The 22,219-nt window shown below is 43.9% G+C and overlaps 1 protein-coding gene across 1 annotated transcript in view; it reads right to left on the reverse strand.

The window, feature by feature from the left end:
* The window catches only part of Arfgef3 (ARFGEF family member 3), a 109,780-nt gene extending 92,746 nt beyond the window's left edge, over positions 1-17,034 (reverse strand). The window contains exons 1-2 of the mRNA XM_090338053.1: positions 16,939-17,034; positions 8,736-8,787 (exon numbers count right to left, since the gene is read on the reverse strand). Of these exons, the coding sequence (XP_090194179.1) occupies positions 8,736-8,787; positions 16,939-17,023 (137 nt within the window). The 5' untranslated portion in view covers positions 17,024-17,034. The remainder of the gene's footprint in view (positions 1-8,735; positions 8,788-16,938) is intronic.
* Between the last annotated feature and the right edge of the window lie 5,185 nt (positions 17,035-22,219).

Below are 22,219 nucleotides of genomic sequence, written 5' to 3' on the forward strand. Positions count from 1 at the left end.
GGACACAGAGGGACCTAATGAATTTATTCAGGTTGGGCTATAGCCAGTAGTCTCTGGACGGCCAGATTCTCCCTTGTTGGATTGCCCAAGTGCAAGCTTGGTTTTTATGCAGGGACCCTCGTGTTCTGGTTTAAATCAGTTATCTCTAAGGAGCCCACAGCATCCTGAAAGGCAGTGGGGTCTGATAAAAGAACAACTCCACGAGATTCGTATACTTCTGGCCAAAGATGTTAATCCTGGATCTTTGTTTCTATACCAAAAAGGAGATAAGAAAGCAAATACCTTACAGACAGTGAGAGTGATAGGCAGAAAGAAGAGTTTATGGGAGCAGATCCTCCTCCTTGATCCGGCCTCAGACACCTGACTCCTGTTAAGACGCAGTCAGTCTTACTGGCAGAGTGGGACTACCTACCTTCAGCAGCTCTTCAAATTCTATCAGCTCTGCTTTCAAATGTGCTGCTAGTCGTTGCTAGCCAGTGACGACAGCCCAGTGGTGTTTTGCCCACAACAGTGTAGTCAGCCTCAAATGGTACATCAGGATTGGTTTGACACTTTCCAGCAATTCTACTTCCTACCTTTCTGGCCTTCTAGGCATCTATGGAAATGCTTTTACCTTCTAGAGTCAGAACTGTTTAGCTGACATTGCCCTTCTTGTTTTACATGGAGATGGACTACCTGGACCTGTGGCAGCCATTTTTTGTGTGGTTCAGGAATCAAACATCATGGAAAGCAAGAAAATCATGAGATACTCAGAGCCTATCTCCAGCCTCTTTCATGAGGAAAATGAGCCCCATCTTACTGATATTACAGCTAAATTGGACTTTCCATTAATTACAACTGAATGTATTCAGAACTGATGCTTTCCAGTGAGATCTTACTGCTAGAGAACAACTATAGTCAAGTAGTCACACATCTACTATCTGTCCCAAAATATTCCCCAAGAGTGAAAGACAATAATTTCTGTTCTAGTCGATTCCACAGCAGATATTTAACAAGTGTGCTTTGAAAACACAGAAGGTATTAGTTAAAAGAAGAGGGTTTTTTTTTTTTTTGGTCCATTGTGGAGCTTGAACTTTAAAAGAAGAATTTTCTAATCACACCTACATTTGAACCTCTGGGTATGATAGACTAGCTGTGAAGACCTCAAGGAAGTCATTTTACTATTCAGGACTCAATGTATTCATTAAAATACAGACATTAGCACGGTTGAACTGGCTGTAAAAATTTTATACCACAGCACATATAAAGTGGTTAGCACAAATTCTATCACAGAACAGTGCTATGTGATTGGCAGCCCTCAACACTGGAGCTAAGCATGTGAGAATGGAGACATGTGGAATTTACAGTCTAGCTGTGAGAGAACCCATAGAGATCAGCTATTCAAGGAGGGAGCACCAGGTGGGCCTATAGATCACCTGTATGGGAAGGCTCAGGCCTTCTGTCCTGTTTGACCAAAGATACCAAATGTTTAGCTTAGAATTTCAATGATTATCCTGTCAGAAGACAGCAGAGGATCCTAACAGATTTCAGGTGGATTGTGGCTGTCCATTCACATTCACTCGGGCTCTCTGCTTGACTTAATCCGGCAGATGTGTTAAGTAACTTTAGCTGCAAGTAACAGAAAAGCAAACTCCTTACTGGCTTGGAACAGGAAGAAGTTAGCTCCAAGTTTAGGTAATTGGGAGTTTGTATGACATTGTCAAGAACCCAGCCTTGTCTTTTGGTTGGGTCCTCTGATCGCTTGCTCTTTGTAATGTGACGCATTTCAGAGAGTGAACAAACTTCACCTTCATGGGACTGAAATAGTCTCAACCTTCTGTGCGCGGAAGCAGGGCAAGCATGTGAGAGAAACCCAATGGCAGGGTCTGTAGAGGGGCAGCCTTCTTCGAAAACACAAGGCCGACTGAATAAAGCAGATTCTATGCCCAGCGAAGTAGAAAGTAGGTGTCTGCAAGTGGGGGAGGCATGCATGGGAAAATGGTGGGAGACCTAGAAGACTTACATATCTTCTGATTATAATCAAGCCATTGTCTTTGGACAGGAATGTATTCAGTACTAGAGAAAATGCCCTGCGCTACCTCAACTCTATCAGGAACCCTCAGCACAGACTGCAGCTTGAGTCCTGAAGTTAAAATGGAAAAGGAACAAGCTGGTAGAACAGCATTGAATCTCAGATCCCTGACTATAGCCAGCCTCCAATATTTACTACAGATAACATTCAAGATGGCCATAGTTGACTGGGCACTAGAGGCTCATATCTGTTATCCTAGCTACTCAGGAAAATGAGACCTTAGGATGGAGGTTCAAAGCTAGCCCAGGTGAGAAAGTCCCTGAGACTCTTAACTACAACTAGCCAACAAAATACTGGAAATGAAGCCATGGATCAAGAACACCAGCATTTTTTGAACAACAACAACAAAAAGCTGAGGAGGAGTACCTAGGCCCTGGGTTCAAGCCCTAGTACTGGCACAAAAAAATGGCTATAGTCAAGCTTTCCAGGTCTTGCAGCTGAAGAATATGTGTTTGAAATGGCTAATTAGGCCACTGTGTACTCTTCAGAATAGGAATTAACAAACTGAAAGTCAGATTTTTATTAGCTCTTTGTCTCTGGTTATCCTTATTTTCCTTCTCACCAACTGGTGAATGGGAAAATTTCCAGACTACGATTAGCCTATGTTCTGGGTGATATTTTGTTTAGACATGTTGGGTGCTCTGCAGAGAACTGTCTTACTTGGTATCTTACATCATCTTCGTAAGGAATATGGTATTGTCAGGGATGTTAAGGGCAGTTTTCAAAGCTTGGAGATGACATATAGATAATAAAAGTAATCATTGTTTCACTAAAATCATTTGTACTAACGTATAAGAGGCTTACTGTTTTTCTAGTGAATAATTGTTAGGATTTCTTTTAAAAATTCATAATATGGTAAATAGACAATTCTTTTCTAAAAGCTCCTTGGGGTCAGAGGTTAGTGACTTCCACCTATAATTCTCGGTATTCAGGAGGATGAGATCTGGATCTGAAGAACACAGTTCAAAGCCAGCCTGAGAAGGCAAATACAAACCATTCATCACCAATTCACCAGCGAAAAAAAAAAGCCAGAAGTGGGGATGTAGCTCAAATGGTAGAAGAAACGCCAGCCTTGAGCGAGACATCAGTGTGAGATCCTGAATTCAAGCTCCACTACTGGCCAACAAACAAACAAAACTGTGGATCATCAGTAAATCTGAGGTGTAAAAGGTTTTGAACACAAAATGTCTGAGAAGCCTTCATCCATTTTCATCTATCCCCAATGGGGCCATGGAGACCTACAGAGTGAGCCCTAAGGTAGAAGTTGCTTACGTGCCCACTATTGTGGGAGACATACAGGATGGAAAGGCCACTAGGGGTCCTTCTTCTTGGAGAATCCAGCACCTATTCTGTGGCCTGCCAGAATGGCTACCATTAGACACTGACAGGCAAAACACTTGTTCCAGATCCTAGTGCTCTTGCGTGGAAGCCGGGCTTGCACTCAGGACTTGATCTGTTTGCTGCTCCCTCAGCTAGAATACTCCTTGTGGGCCTGATGTGTCCTGTTCATCACTGTGCTCCCCGCATACAGGTGACTGCTTGCTCAACTCTGTCACCAGCTCCAGGACATCTGTCCCACTATCTATCACAGTCGGTCCCACCAGAGCTCAGATGCACTCTCTCTGCTTTCTTCCGTCCCCAGACCCCCGAATAAAGATGTCAACAAAGAGAACTGCCAGGCAATCATGGTGAACAAACATTGACAAAAGCATCCTCTGTGCTGGATGCCTGGGCGCGCACACCTTGGGCTAACAAGCTTTTCTTTCTTAATCAAATATCCTGTTGACTTTCAATTACATCTATATTTTCACTATCTCTGAAACCCACATAGACGTCCCATTTTCAGCAAATGTCATGTTACTGGTTTTGTCTTTTCCACTCAGTTTTGCCCTGGGGCAAAAAAGAGAATATGGGTGGGGAGTGAACCTAGCAGCCCTCTTCCCCACACTCAGACCTGGAAGCCCGCTATGCTCATCTTCTTCCTCTTCCCATTCCATCCCTCCCGTTCACCTACAACCTATACAACTGTACCGTGGACTCGGTTGTGTGGCATTTTCTCTCCTTACCCACAGTCTTTGAGATCTGCATACAAACCCCCTTTTGTATTGGAATTGCTAAATATAGGGAAACAAAATGGGATTCACAACAGAAAACCAGCAACAGAGAAGTTCTTGTTTCAGTGAGAAAGATTATTTTAAATACAGCTGTTTTGTAGAACTTCATGAATTGAAAAACTGCTCCAGCTCAAAATACGATCTACGCTATATGTGCCCATTCAGCCTAAACATGAGCCATTTGGGGGTTCACTCATCTCAACTCTGCTGAAGAAACAGAATCATCACTGTTCAACCTTTTTCCTGGGTTAAGCCAGCAGAAGGAGAAGAAAGAGATAGGTAGTTAATTATATAATTACTCAGGCATTTCCTCCCTCTGCCCCCATCCCAAGGGTATCCACATCAATTCTAAACCAGAGTCTCTTTTATCTTAAGGTTTCCTCTGCTTACAAAGAGGAAAAGTCAATTTAGGTCATTTCCTGGGCAAAGCCACTGCCGCACACTAATCTCTACAGCTCTCCTAATTCACGGCTACTAGCTTGTCCATCTAAACACAAAGCACTTCCTCTCTTAAAAACTCTGGTTCCATATAAGATGATTCCAAGTGAGACAAACTCCAAGATATACAAACAGGAGGTCTTTCTTTATGGATGTTGTTTTTAATGTACCATGTGAGGTTGTTTCTTTTTTCTTTCATTCCCCCACCATGGTTTTTCTCTTGTTGTCACTGCATTTGATTTTGGTACCCAATGTATTGTATATGTTTATCTGAATTAAGGAAGGAAAGGGGAACAACAAAATGGTGAGACAAAGGACAAAGGGTGAATCAATGTAACAATGACACTCACAAGACAGTATGTTAGAAATGAACTTTACAATGTGGTAGGGTGAGGGTGGTTGGAAGGAAGGGAAAATGGGAGAACAATGTGGGAAGGGGTAACAATGTTCGACAAGAAATGTACTCACTGCTTCAGGTATGTAGCTGAACCCTTGTGTACTCAGCTTGACAATAAAAATAAATTTTTTGAAAAGTCTCTGGTTCCTTGGAAATTGAATTGGAATTTGTTTCCATATCAGGCGCTCTAATGCATATTCCTACATGACTCTGTTCTGCTTATGAGTACTGGCAAAATAAAGCAGATTTTCTAAGAGTTGTTTTTCTTCCCAGTGTCAGTGCTTTATCAAATAATTTACCATTACAAATGTAGCCACGGAAATCTCAGCTTTTCCCATAAATCTGAGTAAGAAAAAGAAGCCTGTGTGTAAGTCACAGGGGAGTGATTACACTATGATGGCTTAGTAAGGTCCTTTGTGGAGTCTAATTGCCCTGACTCTGCCCTGGGCTGGCTCAGGAGCCCTAGTGTATCCCCAGTCTCACGAACAGCTATCAGTGAAAGAGCAATTTAGTTAGCACCAAGGCCCTAGTACAGTATTTTGGCCTAGCAGGCCAAGACCAGATACAAAAAAAGACCTTATTTCAGAACATCTTGCCTCCGGGCAGACCTAATGCCTTCTAGTTTCAACCACCTTTCTGTGATTTGGGGGAGAAGGTTATCAGAAGGGACCCGATTAGGAATTAACAACCTATCAAAATGTTGGGAGACCCAACCAATAAAGTGTTGGCTTGGGACGCAACTAATTATGACAGGGACAAACCCATCAAAACATAGCCCAGGGTATTAGAGTCCCGAAACTCAGACACAGTCAGACAGAGATTGCCACCTGAAGAGAGACTGAACAATTGACAAAGAGAACACAAGAGGGACAGAAAAAACAGCAGGGGCAGTGACTTTCAGGTTGGATAATTCTCTTCTGAATAAAATCTTCATGTTCATCCTCCCCCGTCCTATAATTCATTAGTCCAGAGAGACAAGAACCCGAGGAGACTCAACAGTGGAAGCTCAGCAGTTCTGACAGTAGAGCTGCAACACTGGCTGCCATATGAAGAAGGAGTTGCCTGCTATAGTGGTCTGGTAGCTGTTGAGTCAGAAGGGCTGTGTAGGCTTTCTGCCCACCATGAACAACTACAGAAAATTCTGAATTCCCAAGACACAGAGTGACTGATATTAATAGCACCTAGGGATGGTTGCTGACACCAGAGTAAAAAAGTTTGAGAAATGTTAACTTGTATTCTTACATGCTGGAAAAATGTGAGACATGATACTGGCTATGTTACTGATAGTAAGAAGTATCGTATTAACTGAGTCCTTATATATTAAGTAAGTAGAAAAAAATCTCTGTCAAATGCATGGCCTTAACTTCAAAATACACCCAGAACATTATATAGTTATATAACTCTGCTGGTTTATATATAATAAAATGAAAGTACAAGAAAATCAAATAATTCATAAAGGTTTTCCAGAACATGAAACATGACTCTCATCTTTCCACCAGGACTTCTACAGAAGAAAATTCTAGAGGATGAGGAAGAGACACAAATAGAGCCCTAAATAATACCGAAGCAATAAGGAGAGCTAAGCCCATCAAGTCAGTGAGAAATTGTTGATATAAATGATTTCTCAGAGATATACTTTGGAATTAAAGCAAGACTTTAGGCCTCTCTTAACTATAGGAAGTATTTTAATAATGTAAACTGTACATATAATAACATACATTACAAAAATCTTATCCTTTTTATTTTCAAAAGGAATACATTTGTGATTGGGTTGTTATGCCTTTTCAAAATGGAGTTATGTTCCTTCAAAGACTTCCCTTGGAAGCTATGTATTATGAAGGTGTTAGCTTGTTGTCATATGGAGGGCTAAGTCACCACAGCTGGCTGAATTCGTACTTACACCCATCCTAAATTAGCTCTCCAGGTCAACAGCCCCTCCATTCTAGCTAAGGTGGTTCATAAATTTCTTCTCATGTGATGACCACATTACTTAAAAAAGCACACTCTAAGGTCAGATTATTAACAAGGAGAAGCTTATAATTGGGAGCTAATTGCAAGTCTTCCTTATCGAAGGCAATTGAATGCGAAAATGATTACGACTGGTTGACAGCCCAGAAGATATACAGAAAAAGATGCCTGTAAATTAGGAAACAGTGTAGTATCATGGTACTATGTACAAGGTGACAGGATACTCTCTGCTTTCCAAAGCAATAGGAAAAGGAAAGGAAGCAACCAGGTCTTCAGGACACCCTGATTTCTGAAACAGATTTTAGCACTCCCTCTACTAAAAGTCACCTCACGCATGGCTTGTCCCTTGAACGTGTGTCTTTCTGGCTAACAGTGAATAGGCATGCTCCTCTTCTGTTTAAGACACTAAAAGCAAAGAGGGAACTGAGTGCTAGTGGCTCCAGCCTGTAATCCTAGTTACTACTATAGGAATATTGCAGCATCTCTCTAATTGATACGTTTTGTGCACCTTTTCAAAGATATAGGTTGGACTCTGATGTTTAAGAAGGGGAAATGAAGAAAGGGAGAGAAGGTGCAAGCTCCTCATGAAGAAGATAACGACTCAATCCATAGACAAAAGTGGGATTAAGGCTAGGCAGGCAGAAAGGTTTTCCAAACGACTAGGAATCAACTGTCCACAGGAAAGTTTCCCTCATCCTTCTTCCATCTTGACACTGAATCTGAGAGGAAGCTCTGTGTGACTTCCTATGCAACATGGACAGAAACCTAATCCATGCTAATTCCTCTGCATGATTCCTATCCATGTTACTCACCCTGCTCACCACACCACAATAAGAGCAAGTACTGAGGCCAGGCGTGGTGGGACGCGCTTGTAATCCCAGCACTTGGAAGGCAGAGGCATTTATTGTCAGGCCAGCTTGGACTACATATGGAGATCCTATCTCAAAAATATAACACATTGGGGCTGGGACTTTGGCTTAGTGGTAGAGTGTTTGCCTAGCATGCACATGCACAAAGACCTGGGTTTGATTCCTCAGTACTACATACATAGAAAAAGCTGGAAGTGGTGCTTTGGCTCAAGTAGTAAAGCTCTAACCTTAAGAAAGCCCAAGGACAATGCTCAGGCCCTGACTTCAAGCCCATGACTGTCAGAAAAAAAATAACACTCCCCCCCAAAAAAACCCTCCAGTGGATATAGGCAGAATTACCAGTGTCTCCTGATCACTCCTTAATTCTACCTGAAATATTTTGCCCTGAGATTCTCCCCTAAATCACCTTATATATTCAACAGTCATCTAAGTCATGCAACTGAATTTGCACTTAGAGTTGTACAGAGTCTTCAGAGCAATAAATGGCAGAGGAAAAGAAAGAAAGATAATACTACTTAGGTCCCTCAAGGGTCCAGTATGCTTCTGATATATGGTAGCATTACTAATGTATGTAATTGATCAAAATGATAGTGATTATTTATCAAAATGGTCATATATTTAACACGAAAGTAATCAATCAAAAAGGAAAAACAACCCATAAAAATTTAGCAGAACCAAAGTATTGGGGAAAAATGTTTCCCTGTCACCCTTTCTAAAACAAACAGTTTGTTTTGGAAAATAATCTATCCCAATTGACTTACAAAGCAGAAATGAAAAGTAAATCTGAATGAGAAGTCAGGAGCATGAAGAGTCAGTCTCTCTCTCTCTCTCTCTCTCTCTCTCTCTCTCTCTCTCTCTCTCTCCTGTCTTTTTCTTACCTCAGTAAATGTGGAGGGATCTTGACAATGGTATCCAGGCCACCGAGGGTCTCTGCAAGAGGAAAATTACAAGATTATAAGTAAATACTTAAAAGACAACAAGGCTAGAGGCCAGGCTCATAGCCTAGTAGTAGAGTGCTTGCCTAGCATGCATGAAGCCCTGGGTATGATTCCTCACTATCAAATATACAGAAAAGCCTGGAAGTGGTGTTATGGCTCAAGTGGTAGAGTACTAGCCTTGAGAAAGCCCAAGGATAGTGCCCAGGCCATGAGTACAAGCACCAGGATTGGGAGGGGGGAAGCCTATATTGTATTAGAATTTCATTATTGGTCTCTATTTTCCTGCCAAATACAAATGAATCAATTCTCAACTATCTTCATGCAAGTTATTCTTATTTTTAAATCCCTTGGTCTTCCCAGAGGCATCCTTGAAGCTTGTCTAACTGTTAGGAAAAGCGAGATTAAAAATAAAGATACATTAAAAAAGAATTAATTCCTAGCCTGAACCAAACATCAATTTCCTCTATTTACAGCTGACCAAGAAGTTATTTTTCTCACAGTCACACACAACCAGTCACACACATCTGGGACGTGGTAAATTAAATCCTTTGTTTGATCACGCTGTAGTTGGAGACACTGTCTGGAAGGCTCATCCCTAAATTTCATTAATCCAACCTGGATGTTCCATGCTTTACCACGGCTTGTGAATTATTCATGCTACCCCTGCTTCCAACTGTAGATACAAAAAAAGCTCATTATTCTTGTCTCTATTTCTATGGCTCCAACTTGTCCCCAGTGATCAGCTCAGTTGTGCTGATCCTTCTCTTCAGTGCTGAGAGTCAACAAGCTCTGTGAACTTGAACTATTTCCCTGAAGGAAAGAAAAATCACCTCTTCCCACCTTGCTAAGTGATCCAAGGGAACGAGAGGCAAAAGGAGGCCTGGAATCCTAACCATTAGACCAGCCTGGGTAAAGGAGGGAGCACGCACACAAGAATTCAATGCATGAGCCACAGAATGGACAAATATAAAGAAAGTGGTGAATCTAGGGGGGTGAAGATGTTAAGTGAGGACAAGGCTGAAGATGTACTGCACACAGAAAATGCTAGGCTAAATACCAAAAATTCAACAGCCAACCTAAAATTAAGATAAGTAAGGAGGGAGGGGTGAGGGGTGATCAAGATTTAATGTATTCATAAACTTGCTTTGATGAATGGCAACTCCTCTCTGCAACTACTTAAAGATAACATATCAGAGAGAGAGAGAGAGAGGGAGAGAGAGAGAGAGAGAGAGAGACAGAGACAGAGACAGAGACAGAGACAGAGACAGAGAGAGAGTATAAAGACATCCCTAAGACTCAGAACTAACAGGCCAAAGTGTGACAGGATTTGATCTGTTAGAGCCAATGGGGCAAAATAGTAGATTTAAGAAACACAATTGCTGGGTGGGTCGCAGTGGCTCACACCTGTAATCCTAGCTACACAGGAGGCTGAGATCTAAGGATCAAGGTTCAAAGCCAGCCCGGGCACAAAAGGACCTGAGACTCATCTCCAGTTAACCTCTAGAAAACAGAAACTGGGGCTTGGCTCAAGGAGTAGAGCAGTAGCCTTGAGCTGAAATGCTCAGGGAAAGTACCCAGGCCCAATTCAAGTTCAATGACCCACAAAAAAAAAAAGAAAAAAAGAAAAAGAAAGACAATTATCAGCAAAACAGAAAGATGAGCTCAACAGGGTCAGTGGTGTCTCAGAGACGAGGCCAGAGGAAGGGACCGAGGCCAGCACTGGAGATGAGACAGGATAACAAGAAAAGAAATCTGTAATCCCAGCTACTCAAGAGGCTGAGATCTGAGGACTGCATGTCAAAGCCAACCTGGGCAGGAGAGTCCATGAGAGTCTTATCTCCAATTAACCACCAGAAAACCAGAAGTGGTGGTATGGCTCAAAGAGGTCTAGCACTAGCCTTACGCAGTGCCCAGGCCTCGAGTTCAAGCTCCATGACTGACAAAAAAAATAATAATTTTGTTCTAATGATACTTAAACATCCATAAATATAAAAACTGAGTTAAATTCTTCTGTTTTAGTTATGACATATATATATTATATATTCCAAATAAATATTCACATTAAATTCCCCAAAAAGGGGGATGGAGGGGGAACTGGAAGCAAAAAGTGACCAGTGGGCATGGAAGAAAGCTGTGCAACATGGCGGCCATCGCCGAGGGCAGGTGGTGAGGAGACAGTGGAAGCACCATCTGTGTAAGAAGGAGCACCAGACTCCATTTCCACATCTGTTTGTGGCACTGTGGAGTGTGGGCAGTGGGGAAGACTCTTTCTTCACGACTGCTTGGGGATTTCCTCAGTGCTGGCACCAATCCAGCCCTCGTGCACGCTAGGGAAGCACTCTACCACTGAATTGTACCTCCTAGCTCAGTTCCTCCTTTACCTCCTAGATCAGTTCTTTTACCTTCAAAGGGAGGTCAGTCACATCTACCCCTCAAGATTCCTGTAAAAAGTTGATGAAATCATGATTATAAAGAGCCTGATGCTATCCTGACACTGTCCTTAGAGGTTGATTCCTGTCTCCTTTCTTTCATTTACAATACTGACGAAAGATCTGGCTAGATACTGGGATAGGGGCCCAGTGATGGAGACAGACATGATTGAGAAACTCATCATACTCTAAAATTCAGTTTTAAACTGTGATACAAGCCCACAAAAGGACATACAGAGACTTGGGCGAAGGCAGGATGGGAGACTCTTCTGTGGATTGCGGCACTGGGGAAGAAACAGGACTGAAACAGACTGTGTGGATTAGGCAAGGAGATAATCCAAGTAGAAGAACAAATGAGTTCCCAAGACATCAAGACTTAACTGGTCAGAGTGACTCCTACCTGTAGTCCTAAGTGCTAAAGAGGCTGAGATAACACAATCCTCTGGACCCAGGAGTTTAATATGTGCCTGGGCAACTTAGCCAGACCCTGCCTCAAAAACAAAGGAACAATTCAAACCATTGAGACTTTCAATGAGAATCCCAACTGCTGTGACAAACTCCTTGGCCACTCTGGCCAACCCCCATCTTCTTTCACAGCCTCCCTACCTCAGGCCTTCCCAAACTTGAAACTTCAGTCTTTTTTCAACATAGCAGTCTGAGATAGTTAATGAATCGTGAAGCCAGGGTCTTCTCCTCCACTTCAGATAATGCGCTTTGCCTTGTATTCTCTTCCCCTGTCTTGGCTGGCTCCAGCCATCTGGCTTCCCTGCTCCTTGCTGAAGCCACCAGAAACTTCCCACTTCACAGACTCCCTTTCAGGAAGGCTTTCCCTAAACAGCCTATTTAACTCACAACTATGTAAGCTACAGCCAGCACCCAGTGTAGCACCTGACATACGGTAGATGCTCATTAAATACTTGATCAAGTAATGAAATAAGAGAAGGCATAGCACATGTGAGATCCAAAAAAATCAGTATGGTGGAAATCCAGAGTGCCAAGTGAAGGGTGGCATGGGATGAGGCTACAGGGAAGACAGCTTGCAACAAAGACTTCCATCTGTCCTAACCAGAAGCGATTCTGTGTTTTCACAAGACACAGTGGGACAGGGTCAGGATTTTGATGGCCATACAGCATTTGGACAGCTTGAACAGGACTAGAGTAGATGAGAACAGGTTAGGAGGCGGTAGCAGGCGTCTAGAGAAGGAAGGGAAGTAGCTTTGACTAGAGAGGGCTGGCAACAGAGGTAGAGAGAAGTGGGTAGGCTTGTGATATGGTTAGGAGGTCAAAATCAACAGAGTGAAGCCAGACGTGGTAGCACACTCTTGTAATCCTGGAGCTCAGGAGGCTGAAGCAAGAGGATGGTGAGTTCAGAGTGAGACTCTTGTCTCAATACACCCAAACAAATACAGCAAAGAGCTCAACTTGGGGGGTAAGTTACAAAAAAATACCATGAGTGCCCTGCCAGGCTTCAGGTTTATGCAGCTTGGTTAGCGGTGTCAAGCGATGCTCTGGAAAGCACACAGTGGCTGTTCCACTCAGCTCCAGTGAAGATGTAGAGAAGGTGGTGGCACTGGGTGTGGCTCTCAGAGCACGGGCGTGGACTACAGTGACAGTGAGCAGCCACAGATGCTCCAATGGAGACAGGGATCACTTGAGAGCCACAGCAACCACTAGAGGGTCATAGAGGCAGCAGAGGCAGAGCAGGTGCCAAGGTGCATTTGTTGTTGACAGAGGCGCACGAGATCAGATGAGGGCAGAGTGAGTGGAGAGAGATCACACAGACCAGGCACAAGTCTCTACCAACACTTGGGAAGGACCTGAGGCTAGACCAGAACCTGAGGCTGGAAGGGAAAGCAGATAGGGAGTTGGACAGACCTTCCTCCTTTTCCAAGCTGGAGTTCCTGTTTCCCTCTCACCTTTATTTTCTAGATTTATTTCATGTAAGCCCTTTGATAACATGCAAAATAATAGAAGTATTTCTAAAGTGAAGACACAGTCCCTTCCGGTTCCATCTGTCTGTGTGTTTCAATTGTTCCATTTCATCTACCCATCTTAACCTCCATATTTGCCAGTTTCTGAAGGAAGTCATTGAATTTTCTTTGTGGGTTATTTTTTGGTTTTGTATGTTTGTTTTTTTCAGGGAACTAGAGATTCGCTTGGAGTCTGGAGTTTCCATTAGAACCATGTCCCCAAATCCTCTTCCCCCACCCCGGAGAGTCTCGTCTTTTTGCAAGAGCCAAGTGGGACCACAATCTTCTTACCACTCCTTCCCCAAGTGGCTAGGCTCACAGGTGTGTGCTATCACATCCAGCAAACCCTGCTGTAGGCTCCTCGAGCTTACCTTCAGCCTACTCAGTCTCACTCTTCTCTATTTAGCAGTCAGAACATTTCTTCCCTGACAAAAAGAATCTGGAGAGCATTAAAAGAGGAGAAAATGCATATTTCTTGCATATTCCTTGCTATTCTGAAACCCTCAAGAACACTTGCTTTTACAGAAATGTTAGGACAAAGTAGAAGCAAATAGTAAAGTTACAAATGCATTAAAGATAGAAGAAGAAGGAGAAGGAGGGAGAAGAAAAGGAAGAGGAAGGAGAAGAAGAGGAGGAAGATGACTCCAAGAGCAAAAGCAAAGCAAATGGTCGTATGCCATGTGTGGTATGACCCCTCACCAAAGAGAAAGCTTTTACAGTACAGTATTACCTGACTACAGTGATTAAGAGTACAGGGAATGCAATATTATTCTAGTATTTTCCAATATTCTGAAATGAACATATATAACTTACAAATAAAAACAGTCAAATAATATTTGCAGCTCAAATGAATCATTAGTTTATTCATTTATTTACTGAACACTGCTGATATTATGGATACAGAAAACACTGGAGAAGCATAAGCAACAGTGCCTGTGCTCACAGAACTCACAGCACCTTGACATTTCTTTGGCTGACCAGCACTGGCTGTCCTGTATTTCTGAAGCAGAACTCACACATCTTGCCCTGAGGAAGTCATCTTTCCCTGACTCTGGATGTCAGTGGGACTTGCGGTCTAGGCCTAAGCCGAGTATCCACTGGGTTACTAGGCTGAAGGACAAGTTCAGGGGTAACTATAACTCATCAGGACAAAGAGAGAACAAGCAAAACCAAAGACCAGGTGAGCATGGTGGGAGGGGCCCCTCTGCCTGGAGATGGCTCAGATGTGGTCATGATCACTCTCTCACGATGCATGAATATTTCTTCCATAATGGGTCTAAGTGGGAGATGACCCTGTTTCCCATCATCATGGGAGTTCTCTGAGAGATGACCCCTCTCTCATGATGGCCAAAGAGGCTGATGGCCTCTCTCTCCCAAGAAAGTCTGCTGTGTCCCTTGCTCATAAGATGTCATCTTGCCCCAAACCATGGAAGATCTGTGCAGTACAATGGTCAATGCCCAAAGGGTAAGACAAGGTGCTTGAAACCCTGCATAATTTCCAAACCAAATAGAACCTATAGCTGTTTAACAAGATATATTTAATGGATGAGCTAATGAGCTGTGCTGTGACTAAGTCTGCTTGAATTAGTCTGTTATCTTATGCCCAACACATTTGTCAGTTATCTTTCAGCTGAGTAGCTGTGGATACTACAAGTGTATGCACGATCCCCCAAAATAAATGTACTGCTAAAAGACGATAGAGAGCAGGGCTCTGACCCAGGGAGCCCCTGGTTCTCTTGAGGAGCACGGGAAATGTACCCAGGGTGACCAGACCCTGGAGAGTCTGGAAAGGGAATTCCCAGCAGAAGGTCTGGTATCATGCTTCAGGTGAAATCTACTAAGAAAGGCCCTCCTTTTACATCATTCCCCCTCGCACCCCTAAACTCACATTCCACGCCTCATTCTCTCACCCATTGTCCTGGTGTGCTTATCTCGTATTTATGAACACCTGGCACTGCTATTTCACAACTTCATACACTTATTTTTCACTTGCTGATTAAGGAACTGCATTGGGAAAGGAGCCACATCTATTTTCATAGTCATGAAATTCTGGGCTTGACCCAAGAAAGCTACCTACTCTGGGCTCTCTGCTTCTCTGCTTGCCTTGAGGGCACAAATTCAACAACACTGTCACTTAGACTTAACATGCTGTGGAATATCAAATTTTCAAACTTCTTAAAATACTGGATGATTCCCCTCCCCCCTGCTTATCTCAATCTGCTCCATTTACAGAAAAATCCAAATGAATGCTAGGACTGTATGGTTAGAGCACAGTTGGGCCCTGCTTTATTAGGTTACCCAGCCATCTGTGACCCTTCATTTAGGGGCATTTGGGAATCCTAGCTGAATCACAATGGCAATGCAAAAACAGTACTGCGCCTTTAAGAGCCTTGCAATTCCCAGCTTGTAGTCCATTTTTATTTGACAGTAAGTTAAAATGGTCAATGCTAGCTTCTACCTACAAGAGAAGCTTCCCAGGCAATATTCTAGAAGATTCTGTGATGATATACACAGTTTAGGCAACAAAAATTCCCCAGAAAATATTACTATGATGGTCTGTATCCAGCATGCAGACTTAAGACCTTCTAAATACATTACGTTTAAATTACAGTGTTGATAGCTTTATGGCAGCAAGGCTACAAGGGAAGCGCAGAGCCCAGAGCAGGCAGAAGAGGTAAAAGCTTGAAAGGGTGAAATAGTGTGGGCATTCCTATGCCTATTGGGGTGAACACACCACAAACACTCTCCCAGCTCTGTGCTGGGTGCAAAGGCTGCTAATGGCAATTCTCTTTTCAGGCTGCCTCACACAGCACAGGGTCCTGACCAGTGAGGACTGGTTATTGTTGTTGTTGTTTTACAATTTCCAAGGGAAGAGAGGTCCCACACAGGCCCTGGCACCAGAAGGTGAGGGGCCCACATAGCTGCCTTGGCTCTTTCCTGGCCTTTCCTTTAAAAAAAAAAAAAAATCCTGTCTGGTCGAAGTCTGCTCCTGATCTTGTTGCATTACCATCCTATTTGGATCTCCCAGATTCTCGCGCAGTGGCTATGTCAGAGCGCTTGCTTTTCCCTTTTCTTCCTGCTGTTGCATTTCTACAACTTGAGTCTGAGGGAAACACAGATTGGCCACCTGGAACTTACCTCACAAGCAGCTTACCCATCTAAAACCCCACCTGTCTGAAGAAGGGCAGACTACAACAGAATTTACACAACTAGCAGGATCCTGCCTGTCTCCCGTTCTTTTTGTACAATCACCAGGAAAGCCACACTGATCTCAACCAGGAAAATCAAATTAAGTGGCACCCTTCCTTCCTGGTGTCACTGGCCAAGTGTGTATGCCCAGGGACGCACCCCGATCCCAACAGGCACCTTAAGAATCTGGGCCTGGATTTGCAGCAGCTTGAGGTTCTCACTGGCGACAGGAGATCTATCTATGGGGTTGGAGGCTGGGGGCGAACGCGGGAGGCCCCAGCAATAAGGACAGCTGCTCCCCATAAAGGTTTTATTTTTGGGGGGGTGGGGGGAAGATAGAGATCGGCGAGGAGGCATCCAGAGCCTGGATTCCCCGATCCCACATCAATTCACCAAGGCAACTCGCAAGCATCCATTCACGGGGCCGGGGGATCACCCGGGGAGCCGGGGGTGGTGGGGGGGGGGGCTGTGCTGGCCAGGCCTGCGAGCCCCTGGGGCAGCAGGCAAGTGCAGGGCACGGGTCCCCTCCGGGTCCCCTCCCGCTCGCGCGCTTACCCAGGGCCCAGGTGCAGCTCTCCTTGATGGCTTTGTACTTGCTCCCAGACGCCTCCTTCTGCAGCTTCCTCAGGATCTCTTCCATCTTGATCTTCCCGGAGCCGTGGATGAGGAGCCGGCGCAGGGCGGGCGGTGACGCGTCGCTGCCTTACCGAGGGAGCCCGGGGACGCCTCGGCGGCCGCTGCGATAGCCCCCCATGCGCCTTGCGCGGCGGCTGATGAATCACGGCCGCCCGGTGCCCAGGCCACGTCAGCCCCGCCGCCCCGCCCCGCCCCGCCCCGCCGCCCAGCCCGCCCGGGTCAGGTGCGCGGCGCGCCGCGGCACGCGTAGCCGGGAGGCCGGCAGCTCGGGTGGCGGAAAGGTGGAGGCGGATGTGCCCAGCTGGCGGGCCGCGACCCTGGGGAGATCAGCGATGGCCGGCAGGGAGTGGAAGGGCGGGGTCCAGCCGACGTCTACCTGCGCGGTGCGCTGCCTGGGGCGGAGCGGGGCTGGCGGGGCCTGGATCGATTCCGGGGTCCCCAGCGCCGGGGAGGCGCCGCGCTCGCGGCTTACCAATCGGTCCTCCGGAGCCCGCCCTGCGGGGCACAGCCCCGGCCAGCCTGCGGGCGATCTAGGGCTGACTGTGCCCACACCGGGCTCGCCCAGCCCGGCCTCCGACTCCCGAGGAGCCGGGGTGATTGTCGGGTGCCAAGTCCCCAGAACACAGACGGGGAAACCCGGCCCAGCAGAGCCTCCACGAGCGCCCTGTCCCCGGAGCGGTTTTAAAAGATGCCAGTGGTCGAGGCTCAGTTTGACCCGCCACTCGTCGTCGGAGGCGGGCAGCCAGGTCCTCTCGCCCTGGGCGCGATCCCGGGGGGCTCGGATGTGGCTCGGGGGGGCCCCCCACGGTCCTTCTGGGAAAGGGGTGCGTCCTATGGAGACGGTCAGGTGAATCAGTCCAGATCCACACATAAACAGAAGCACAGGTGCCTAGCCACAGAGAAGGACCGCCAGTCAGGCGGCGTGCCCAGCACGGCATACGGTATAATAAGCTACCCGACGAATGTGGCCGAGGAACGCAGGATAAAGATAGGAAAAGCAGCTTCAGGGCATCGCCAGGTGAGGTGCTGCATTTCTTCTGTGCACTGATGATCTTGAACGTTCCCGTTAGATGTAGATGAACATACATTGAAAATATAGACATATACATATATAATAGTGAAATATGCGTAAAATATTTCCCATGGAGACCTCTAGCATGGCAATAGGGTACGGTTCTGTTTCCTCCCCTTCCCCCCCACCCCCAGTAATTCATTTTGTATATTCTCTCCAGTTGTAAAGTGCCTGTCTGGCAAAAGCTGGGGCTGGGGCTTAGCCCCAGGACCTTAAAAAAAAAGAATTTTTTTTAAGAAGAAAAAGAAAACACATTGGAAGGAGAGCAATACACTTGTTTTTTCATCATAATAAGCGTGTGCCACATTTGTAATAGGAAGATACATTTTTTTCAATATGAAGAATATTTTTATATATGCTTTTCACCAAGTCTATGTTAGTATTTTGTGTCTTGATCTCATGAAACTTTGTAGAAGAAATTCTCCTTGCCCCCTGCATTGGACAATACATCAGCTCTGGCTTCCAGGAAAGCAACAGACACTCTGACAAGTCTTACTTGGTGTTTGTTTTTTTTAAAGATCTAGGTTCATATATATATATATATATATATATATATATATATATATATATGATTGCTAGAAAGCCTTTTATGGAAGAAAAAAAAACCAAGTGCTTTCTGTTGTCCACATCACTAATGCTTTCAATAATGCCTGGAGCATTGCAGGGACTTAAATATTCGATGAATTATGTGTCAAGATAATTACATGTGTCCCCTACAGATTGACTTGATAATTGAGTGAAACCTCATTCAGGTCCCTAAATTGTCTTCATTCATGGGGCTTCCATAACAATCCACACTCAGGTCTCCTGCTCATGTTCTGTAGTCATGGCAAGGGCTTGCTAGTGAAGCTAAGAGATCAGACAATACGTGGGCTCTTGAAGCTGCTTTAAAAAAAAAAAAACTTGGCATAATATTTTCCAAGTTTATGTTGCAGTATGTCTCAACACTTCATTACTTGTTATGGAAAATAACATTCTATTGTAAGGATATACTATATTCATCACTAGTTGATGGATATTTGGTTCATTTCCACTTTAGGGCTATTTTTGGAAAATGTTGCCACAAATATCAGTGCATAGGCTTTTATGCACACAGCCTTTCTCTTCTCATGGCTATTTACCTAGGCATGGAGTGGCTGAGTCAGTTAGGAACTTCACGCTTAAGTTGCTGAGGAACTGCAAAGCTGTTTTCCAAAGTGAGTGCACTATCTTACAACTTCATAAGCAATGTATAGGGGATTCAGTTTCTATCAGCTCCTGTGAATATCAGACTTCCTGGTTATTATGAAACAGGACCTCATTGTGTTTTTTATTTGCATTTCCCAAATGACTGAGGACATTAAGCATCTACTTCTTTGTAGGCTTTGGCTATTTGTGCATCTACTTTACAGAAATGTCTATTCAGAGCTTCTGTCGATTTTTATTTATTTTTTTTGCCAGTCCTGGGGTTTGAACTCAGGGCCTGAGCACTGTCCCTGGGCTTTCTCAAGGGTAGAGCTCTACCACTTGAGCCACAGAACCACTTCCAGCTTTTTTCAATGTATGTGGTACTGAGGAATCAAACCCAGGTCTTTGTGCATGCTAGGCAAGCACTCTACCACTAGGCCAAACTCCTGGCCCTTCTGTCAATTTTTAAATACTGACTTGTCTACTTATTGTCAAATTTTGTGAGATTTTTATGTAGCCTAGATAAGTTACTTATCATATGCAAATAGATAATATATGAATTGAAAATATTTTCTCTCATTCGGTAGTTCTCATTTCACTTTCTTGAATGTTACAACTGATTCAAATGATAATTAAAGGCATTTCATTTCTTTTTGCTATTATATTAGGTAGATTTTAAACTGGGTGTTACTTTTTTTTTTTTTTGATTGGTCTTGGGGCTTGAACTCTGGGCCTGGACACTGTCCCTTGAGCTCTTCAGCTCAAGGCTACCACCCTAACCCTGGAGCCACAGCACCACTTCTGGTTTTCTCGTGGTTAATTGGAGATAAGAGTCTCACAGACTTTGGTGCCCAGGCTGGCTTTGAACCTCAATCCTCAGATCTCAGCCTCCTGAGTAGCTAGGATTATAGGCAAGAGCCATTGCACCCAGCTTGGGTGTTTCTTTATTGGTCACAATTTTGAACGAGTTTTTTCATTAACATATTCATTCTTTCATTATGTGAACCTTACACTCATTAAAATGAGGCATATGATTTATTGAATAAAGTATATCAAGACAAGGGCTTTGTGGCATGTCACAATTTCCTTCAGATTGTGGACATATTTTTCCAGATTGGAGGGAGAAAGGTTATTGTCACATTCAAGTAGATCAAATAACCCCTTAGGGATCCCAATTTCCTAAATATGTTTTGAACAAATCTTAATATAACTTTACATATTCACATGTCCCGGATCCTCAGAATGGTATCAATTTATTTAGAAATAGGGTCTGTGTTGCAAAACTAGTCAAGATGAAGTTCCACTGATGAGGATTGGGTCTAAATTAAATATCAAAGAATAAAGAGATTTGGAGACATATAGTTGCAAACAGGTGAAGGTGAATGCAGAGATGAAAGTGATTCAGATATGAGCCCAGAAACATCACTGATGGTTAGAGGCAAGAAGCCAGACAGGATTTGTTCTCACAGCCCCCAGAGGGTCTGGTCCACATCTTCATTTTGGACTTTCAGCTGCCAGTGAATAGCTTTGTACCTTTTATGCCACCTAATTTGAAGTATTTTATTCTCATAGACCTGGGAAAGTAGCATACACTCAGAGGTACAGAGATGTTGGATGTGTGGCTTTGTGTAGGAATCATAGTCCATTTCTGTGAGAGTTTCTCCTATTTCTCATTTTTCTTTTCAGCATCTCTTCCATTTTGAAATCTCTATAAAGCCACCTTGCCTGGCTCCCTGACAACAAGTTTGAAAAATCACCTATGTTTTCCAACTGGATTTTCCAAGTCTTGGGGAATATTCTCAGTTCTAGGCACTGGGGAGTTTTGGCCAGTGGCTCTAGAAAGCCCTTCCTTACTAAATACAGATGGTTGCCTCCAGTAAATAATCTCTTTAGAAGTACTGGGGTCTTGGAGGGTACAAATAGACAAGTCCCCTCAAAGAGTTTTCATCATCTCAATACAGGAACCATGTGGAGTTCTTGGTACAGCTATACTTAGGGCTCCTGATAATAAACACACCTGACTTGTCCAGAAAACTTCCAGCTGTCACCACGTGCCATTGGAAGACGAATTTAATTTCTTCTTCCATAACAGAAACATCCTACAGGCATGGAGCTTAAAGAGTTACCATCTTAGGGACCGGGAGTTTAGCCTAATGGTAGTGTTTGCCTAGCATGCACGAAGACCTGGGTTCGATTCCTCAGAACCACAAACATAGAAAAGCGAGAAATGGTTCTGTGGCTCAAGTGGTAGAGCTCTAGCCTTGAGAAAGCCCAAAGACAGGGCCCAGGCCTTGAGTTCAAGGCCCAGGACTGGCCAAAAAAAAAGAGTTACCATCTTAAGAAGAACCCAAATGGTTCTTGTACTTAGCAGGGTAGAGTTAGTACAGCTTCCATCTTTATTGGACTTCTGGGACAGAGCAAGAATTTTTCCAAAAGCAGGGGACAGTCACTTACCTAAGCAGAAACAGCAGGGATATGTGAGACTGTGGCTTCAGTTCAGTTAGAGTTTATTTCTACACTGGAATTTACTCGATGATAACTAGATTTATTATTATTATCATTATTATTATTATTATAGTATGCATCTATACGATTTCTATATATCCTTCCATTCTTTTTCTTTGTAACGATTTCCTTCATTGCAAACAAGGATTGGAGCAAAATTGTTTATCACTGCACTGTGAAGTCTGCTATAACATTATTCCTTAAATAATTCCCTTTTGCTCAGTAGAAGGCTAGAGCTGCTACTGACATTTCAATGGAGTCTTAACATCAGGAAACAAATTGTTCTGCTTTGTATGACCAGTTCCCTTTATAATTTGTGCCTGGATCATGAATATTAATGTCTTCTTAGGAACATTTTTAAATGAAAGAAGCTTATACAAGAATGTTAAATCATTTTTATCTGTTGTATATTTGTAGCCATTGTCCTGTCACCTATAATTAGTGGCTATAGCAGAT

Source organism: Megascapheus bottae, chromosome 8, assembly GCF_031878675.1.
Source record: "Megascapheus bottae isolate mThoBot1 chromosome 8, mThoBot2.hap1, whole genome shotgun sequence".
Classification (NCBI taxonomy): Eukaryota; Metazoa; Chordata; class Mammalia; order Rodentia; family Geomyidae; genus Megascapheus; species Megascapheus bottae.